The 8,396-nt window shown below is 38.1% G+C and overlaps 1 protein-coding gene across 1 annotated transcript; it reads left to right on the forward strand.

Annotated features, from left to right (window-relative positions):
- Positions 1-1,205: 1,205 nt before the first annotated feature.
- Positions 1,206-6,861, forward strand: mob4 (MOB family member 4, phocein). Its single transcript, XM_077727403.1, has 8 exons — positions 1,206-1,395; positions 1,902-1,964; positions 2,883-2,983; positions 3,076-3,118; positions 4,667-4,753; positions 4,825-4,904; positions 4,985-5,096; positions 6,010-6,861. Exons 1-8 carry the CDS (start codon positions 1,336-1,338, stop codon positions 6,142-6,144), a joined length of 681 nt encoding a protein of 226 aa, XP_077583529.1. The 5' UTR covers positions 1,206-1,335; the 3' UTR covers positions 6,145-6,861.
- Positions 6,862-8,396: the final 1,535 nt, after the last annotated feature.

Below are 8,396 nucleotides of genomic sequence, written 5' to 3' on the forward strand. Positions count from 1 at the left end.
ACCTGTGTCAAGCTGATTCCTGAAGGGGCCAGCTGGATGCAGGTTTATCTCCCGACTCAAACAGCATGGACAGTTTACCTGTCTTGTAAATAAGAGACCCTGGGTTCAAATCCCTGCAGTGCCTCTTTCCAATTCCTGGTAAATTGAGAAGCATGGTCATTTTGACTCAGAGTAGAACTGCTGCTCTTCTGGATGGACAAGTGTTTTATATTAAAATGTGTCTTTTGCCCTTATTTAGCCAGTCTATCATACGGCACAAGGAGATAGACAATCATCCACGCTTGCACTCATACCTTGGGGCAATTTAGAGTGTTCAACCATCCTACCAAGCATGCTTTTGGTATATTGGAGGAAACCGAAATACATGGAAAAAAAACCTCACAGAAGCCTGGAGAGAACATACAAACTTCACAGAGTGAGAATCCATCAGGGATCGAACGCTCGACCACAGAACTGTGAGACCGAAGCGCTAACCACTAGGGCCCCTATAATTTTATTTGGTACATAAAATGATCATATGGAATTTACAATACTTACAAAAGAAAACTACTTGTGAATCTAATGCAGGGATCGGGAACCTTTTTGATGAAGAGAGCCATAAACAATTTATATTTTCAAACATTATTCCTTGAGAGCCATACTCAGAATTTAAAAGTAAAAATACATGAAAATCTGAGCATTCATTATTCATTTCATCACTTTGAACGTAAAAAAAGTCTGAATTCTTTTGAGAAAATTATCTCACTGTTGCTAATCAATGAGTATCAATGGAAGGGTGCATGCAGTAGAATCTAACGAAGAAAAAATATTTTTTAAAAGGCGGGGAGCAATATACATCCATCAAAAGAGCCACATATGGCTCCCGAGCCATATGTCCCTACCATTGATCTAATGTATTATAATGTATGGCTAACTACTGGCATGCTAACACAAACAGCACAAATTGAGTTAAAACACAATTTCATCTTGTTGATAGTGACATTGACAACGTAAAATGACTGCGACACTTTTGCATGCGCTTACCACTAAGTGCCGTTAATGTAGCAACCACTTCTAAATACATGGGAGTGTGTCGCGTTTGAGTGTAACTCCAAAAAGGAGGACAAACTAGTGCCGGCATAAAGCAAGACGTATGGTTGTGTTAATTGGATCTCAGTCGTAAACCAAGGACTCCTTGTAATATCTATGTCATCTAAAAAGGACGTGGATGTACCGAGCGTGTATACAAATGAAATAGTTGGAATAAAAAAAAATATTCAATTGATTTATTTTGACGTCAGTTTTAATGTTGTTGTACATCCCAGCGGATGTCCCACATCCGGGTATTCTGTCGAGATGGTCATGGCGGAGGGTACTGCAGTTCTCAGGAGGAATCGGCCTGGAACCAAGGCAAAGGTGCGTTCTCGGCTACCGGGAAAGGACGAAAAACACGGGAAATAGAACTCGTACGCGTATTGACTCGTCTCGGCTGAACTGGTGTTCTTTTTAATCGAAATTGACGCTGGCCGATTTCAATTCGGAAGGGCTCGAGCTAATGCTAACATTCAGCATTTCCTCCGTTTAGTGCCTGGAGTAACTCAGCGTCACTACCCGCTGTTTATCTATAAATTTGGACGTATAAACACACTGACGAATATTGTCAAATTAAATTGAGCAAACCGCTGCTATCCAGCTCAGATGAGCCCTCCGAATGTGTTATCTTTACCGAAAGCAATCGTCGCCCAGTGATCAGCTGGCTTCAAGCTAAATGTTTTAGCAAGCAGTCATTATTGAAACGTCAACACATTCCTGCTGTACTGGTTCGCTCACACCGTTGTATTTGTGTTTTGTGTTGTAAATATTGTTCGCCTTGTTGTTATTTTAGTAGAATTCGTCTTTCACGCGTCATTCCCCTTGTTTAGGATTTCTACAACTGGCCGGATGAGTCATTTGAGGAGATGGACAGCACCCTCGCTGTCCAACAGGTGTGTGAACAAACTACATAATTTTCTACACTCCGGTGAGTGTCATTAACGCATTATTGCACTCCCCCCTCAAGGCGTTAATTATACATTCATTTTCTGGACTACTCGCGGGGGGTGCTGTAGCCTATCCCAGCTAACGACGGGCATCAAGCAAGGAACACCCTAAATTTGTGGCCAGCCAATCGCAGGGCACAAGGACACGGACAACCATTCATACTCATACCAAGCGGCAATTTAAAGTATTCAACCAGCCTGAATGTTTTTGGGATGTGGGAGGAAACCAGAGTACCCGGAGAAAACCCACACAAGCCCAGGGATAACATGTAAACAACACACAGTGAGGACCGAAGCGCTAACCACTCCGACTGGCTCGCTTAAATTATTGTTTCGTATCAGCCCCGGTGTTGTCAAATTGTATAATTTCTCGCTTATAAGCCGCCCCTTGATTTGCACTTTTCACCTCCATATTTATGATTTTAATAGGGAGTACAAATGTGTAACTTTGAAGGGAAAATCTTTTTTAAAAAAAAAACATTGCACTTGGCATTTCTGAGATGCTGTTTGAATCAAAAGTACATCATTAGGGTCAATATTATAGGTAAGTTAGTAATTCATCCAGTAATTGTTCTTTTCTTACTGCCTAACAGAAAATAACAACAAATAGTAAATGTAAATTTGCCGACATCTACTTGTTAAAAAGACAATAGCAATGCTGAAAGTCTTGTGCGCATATAAGCCGTACCCTTGATTAAGTCATTATTTTTGTTTACAAATACGGCTTATACGCGAGAAAATACGCTAAATGTTTATTCTTAAACCACATACTTATTTGCTGCAATAGAATGCAATCTGTTTGAATTGGATGCCTATCACCGTCAATGTATTGGTGATTCATTCAATGGGGCTTTTGTATTACAGTACATTCAGCAAAACATCCGCTCAGATTGCTCTAACATTGACAAAATCCTGGAACCCCCCGAGGGCCAAGATGAGGGGGTGTGGAAATACGAACACCTCAGGTACCAACATTTTGATGACATTGTCATGCGGCACAAATTTTTGCTGTAATTGTGGTTATAACATGGGCAAACTTACTGTGGTGTTTCTGCAGGCAGTTTTGCTTGGAGCTCAACGGATTAGCGGTCAAGCTGCAGGTACGAGATACACATACTATCGTTGAAGGGAAAGACATATATTATAAATTACCTTAAATTGAATGATGGTTTGAAGTGTCACTTATGACTACGCCTGATGCGATATGTAATAAATCCATTTATTGCATGGTAAATGAAAATGTGGGTGGTCATTTTCATAGCTGTTTTTCATCTCCACACACATGCATGTTTAACCATCACCCATTGATTGCACATGGTAATACGGTTTTATTCAACATTTTATTATTCATTGATCAACATAAGTAAATAACACAAAATAAAATAAAAAGTACACATTATACAGAATTAGCATTGTTAAATTGAAGCTAATCTTTGCCTGGATTATCACATAAAAGTTTAAATTTACTGTAACGTAAGATTTAAAAAAATAAGTGCGTGTATGTATAGAAATCTCAGTTTATTCAAGTTTCAGTCTCAACATCTAGATAGGCATTTGTTACTTTGTGAGTAAGTAGTGAATTACAACAAATAAAAAGATGTTTCTTCATTGTATTATCCTGTTTTTGAAGTTTGTTTCAGAGGGTGGGAACAGATTAATTTGTATGTAAAAGTTCATTTCTATGGGAAAAAGTAGTTGTTGCTGTGATCACTGTGTAAAGTAAAATAAAAAATCGGCATCAGGACAATCTTAATCTTGTATATCGACGCATTAAAAGCAATGGCTACTAGTGACATCACAGGCTAGACAATCTGGGATACCTACATGCGCTTCACTAATATACAAACGGTATTTAGAAACACGTTTGATGGTCATTTATGTAAAAAACACAGGTATTACGTCTCCCACTATAACGGGCGGGGAGGGAACTATTTCATCAGCTTTATTTCATATGCTTTATTTATTTTAAGAGATTAATAGATCATGTCCTCATAATTTTCTCTAACTTTTGTGTGTTTCCTCACATCTTTCATACAAAATTGGGACACTTTAAAGCAGGGGTGTCAAACATACGGCCCGCGGGCCGGATCCGGCCCGTCTGGTGGTTTGGTACGGGCCGGGGAAGAAAGCTGCATCGTATAAAAAAATATGAATTTTCTTTAAAATGTGTAGTTCTTGTATTTTCCGCTAGGGTGCGCAGTGTTTTAGTAGGTGCAGACAATATGAATTGACATTTATTTATGTTCTTATGTTATTCTCTTGTTCATAATATATTGTTCATAATGTAAAAGGAAAATTCTGTTAATAAACATTTTGATAATTTACTCATTATTTGCACTAATTATTAGTATTAGTGACTAATACAAAGGAAAAAAAGTGGGCTTATTGTTAGTTCTATGTAAATTTGCAATGAGTTTACTGGTCCGGCCCGCCTGATCTCAAATTAAGATGTATTCGGCCCGCAGACTAAAAGGAGTTTGACACCCCTGCTTTAAAGAGTTTAGTTGGTAGACTGTGGAACAAATTGGAGAATTTGCTTATAAAGCACAGCTACTTACGAAATTTTCAAGTTACAAAAAAAGTTCTGGAACTAATTCATTTCGTAAGTAGAGGTATGACTGTAATGTCTTCTTGTTCCTTCCTTGCAGAGTGAGTGTCATCCAGACACCTGCACTCAGATGACAGCCACCGAGCAGTGGATCTTTTTATGCGCCGCCCACAAGAACCCCAAAGAGGCGAGTCCTCTCACCTGCGCCGCCCCTCACAGGCACTTTGTTCTTATATTTGTGTGTTTCAACATATGCAGTGCCCCGCCATCGACTACACAAGGCACACGCTGGACGGAGCTGCCTGTCTTCTCAATAGCAACAAATACTTCCCAAGCAGGTGGCTTTCTTTCATACATATTTTCCATTTGATTTAAAAAAATGTATTTATTTACGGAGGTTAATCCATCTGTTTTGCAGGGTGAGCATCAAGGAGTCGTCCGTAGCCAAGTTGGGCTCGGTGTGTCGACGCATCTATAGGATATTCTCTCACGCATACTTTCATCACCGCCAGATATTTGACAAATACGAGGTGGGAATCTTTGCAAAATGACAGAAAAGTGACCCGAATCATCTCTTAATCCAGGGGTGTCAAACTCCCTTTGGTCTGCGGGCCGAATACAGCTTAATTTGAGATCGAGCGGGCCGGACCAGTAAACACATTGCAAAATTACATAGAACTAACAATAAGCCCAGTTTTTTTCCTTTGTATTAGTCACTAATACCAATAATTAGTGCAATGAATGAGTAAATTATCAAAATGTTTATTAACAGAATTTTCCCTTTATATTATGAACCAGAGAATAACATAAGGACATAAATAAATGTCAATTCATGTTGTCTGCACGTACTTAAACATTGCGCCCCCTAGCGGATAATACAAGAATTACACATCTTATAGAAAATTCATATTTGTTTTATACAACGGTTTTCTACCCCAGGCCGCACCAAGCTACTAGACGGGCCGGATCCGGCCTGCGGTCCCTATGTTTGACACCCCTGTGATTTAATGCCTTTCAGGAGGAGTGAATATTTGTGGTACTTGGGAAAAAAATAAAAGTAATCAATTTTGGGTCATGTAGGCTATAATATTGACATTTGGTATACAGTAAGTAGTCCCTCGAATATCTTGCTTCCACTTCACTTTTCTGGGGATTTTTTTATTTTTAAATTGGGGTATTTTATTTTATTTTTTATAGTTGATAAAAATATGAAAAACCATGCTGACTCGTAGGCGCAAACTAATATTAAGATTTTTTCTCCCAGAACATTACAATATATGACTTCTAGTTTCCTACAATACACCTGGCTATCTCTTAAGTGGTTGGGAAACACTGATCTAGAGCAAGTTTTAAATCTCAATCCACAATTTACTGTTGTGTATTTGCCGACTGCTGGAATCGCATGTTATGACCGTTTTTTTTTCCCCTGTTCTTCTCGCCCAGAACGAAACGTTCCTGTGTCACCGCTTCACACGCTTCGTGATGAAATACAACCTGATGTCTAAGGACAACCTGATCGTACCCATCCTGGAGGAGGAGGTGCAGAACACCTCGCCGGCCGGTGAGAGCGAGGCCTGAAAACGGACGGTGCGCCCACACCCACATGTCTACCACACTACTGTACAGCCTACTAAGACCTCCTCCTGCCTGGCACCTTGTTCCTCTCCTCCATTATCAAAGAAAGTCTGTGGGAAATTTAGTCAAAAAATATAGCACCATACTTCTCTAGGGAACATTTTATCAATTGAGCAGCTGTATTTGCAAAAAAAAGACAAAGAAAAACAACAACAAAAAGTATCAGTTATCTCTCCCTGTTTTGTTGACAAAGGCACACATTATAAGAGCCACCCCCTTTTGTAAATAATAGCCGGTTTTAGCTTGTTTTTTTTTTTTTTTTAACAGTGATTCAACCTTCTCCCTTCCTACTTTCGCTCTTGGCTTTTTCTGTCGCCTGTCATTTTGTGCAGAGTATAGGAGTTATAGTTTTACTTGGTGACTGTAAAAATATCCCCAAATGTAGGCACAAGCCATGCGTTAGCGAACGACAAAGAATTCCCAGGTATCCTATTGTGCTCTCGATATTCTCTGTACGTAACTTAGTTGATTATTTCGCTTAAAAAGGTGAAATGTTGGCCATGTTTACATCCTGCCCTTTTTTTTCTTCCATAACCAGAATTAAGTTATTTTGCTTCAAATGTCTAATCCGCTTAGTTTTTTTTTAAATGAACTAAAAAGAACTTTGTTACTGTTTGTGACATTTTCACGTCTGTTAATAAAAGACTTATTATTCTGGAACGTGTGTGAATGTTAGGAGGGGGGGGGGCTTACCAATATTTCTTAGGCATATTCTAAAGCAGGTTGAGCTCACAATGTTAGCTTGTGTCCTTTGTGAAATTTATACACTAACTCTGCTAGATGTTCAAGCCATTTTGACTGGGAGATATAATTAGACGTCTAGTCCTGTCAATGGCAAAACATGTTTTAAATACATTTTTAAAATCCACTACAATTTCAAAGTCCAAAATTATCTTTCCATGATCGGAGAAGCTTGTCAATTCATTAATGGATTGATTTTGACAGCCTAATTGGAAGACATGACGGCCTTCCAGATGAAATGAGTTTGACACCCCTGCACGAGGCCATCAGGTGGCGATAATCATATTTAAGACCCAAAATGTAGCCAATGTGGACACCAACTCTATGAGATTTGTGTTGAATTAGCAACAAAAAAAAGCCAGTTACCCTTTAAAAGTTCATCATAAATGCAAACAGTGCCAAATTATGGAGAAATTTATTTATTACAATAATCACTATCCGTACAAGGGAAGAAAAACGTACAAAATAAAATGACATTGTAATACTGAAAATCTTTTACCTTCATTTTGAATGTACTTTTCCCTTTAATAGAAAAATTTCCCCATTGGGAAATGTACAAATATTCCCAAAATTGTATACCTTTTATAATACTGCTGTAGTTCTTTATAACACCATGATTTTAATACCAATAAACCTGTGGAGTACCGTACTAGTAATACTGTTACGAGATTCCAAATGTCTGAAAACACCAGTTAAACACAACCAGCATATTCATTTTCACTTATTTTTATCCAACAAGTGCAGGGGTGGCGAACACGTGGCTCTCAAGCCACAAGCGGCCCCGACAAAATATTTTTTGTATATATACTGTGGCTCTCTGCCATATTTCTTTTGTATTTACCCGCTCTTAAAACACCCAAATTTCTCAGGGCACATTAAAAACAAATAATAAATTATATTTAAAAATTTGTGTCCAACTTGTTCACCACCTCTGACCTAATGACTTAAAAAAAAAATACAAATTGGAATGTATCTAAAGCACAAAAAGTCCCAAGAAATAAAGAAGTATGATTTTAACACAGTTATGCATAAAGAAAAAAATATCCAAACCAATAAATTATATCCTACTAGCCAGCTAATTTACAAATTGACAATTAAAAAATACAATGCAACCATAAAATGTAACCAAAACCAACGGAATTCATGGCTGGCATAGGTGTCAAATTACTTGATTGGTGTTCGGAAGTAAGGTTCGCTATTTTTTTTTTATTAAACTTTTGTGTCACTGTTACAAAACAACAGTCATTTTTCCCCCTTACACCATAGCACTTGACATTTTTTTTCTGTATTTTTAGGATTATAAATCGTTTTTTTCATAGTTTGGCCAGTGGTGCGACTTATGCATGAAATTATTAACACATTATTATATAATTTCACATGTTAATTTCCACACTAAACCGCAAGACGGCGCTCTAGGCCTGTGTTGATAATTTCAACATTGGCAGTAATTTATA

This window comes from Stigmatopora nigra, chromosome 11 (genome assembly GCF_051989575.1).
Source record: "Stigmatopora nigra isolate UIUO_SnigA chromosome 11, RoL_Snig_1.1, whole genome shotgun sequence".
Classification (NCBI taxonomy): Eukaryota; Metazoa; Chordata; class Actinopteri; order Syngnathiformes; family Syngnathidae; genus Stigmatopora; species Stigmatopora nigra.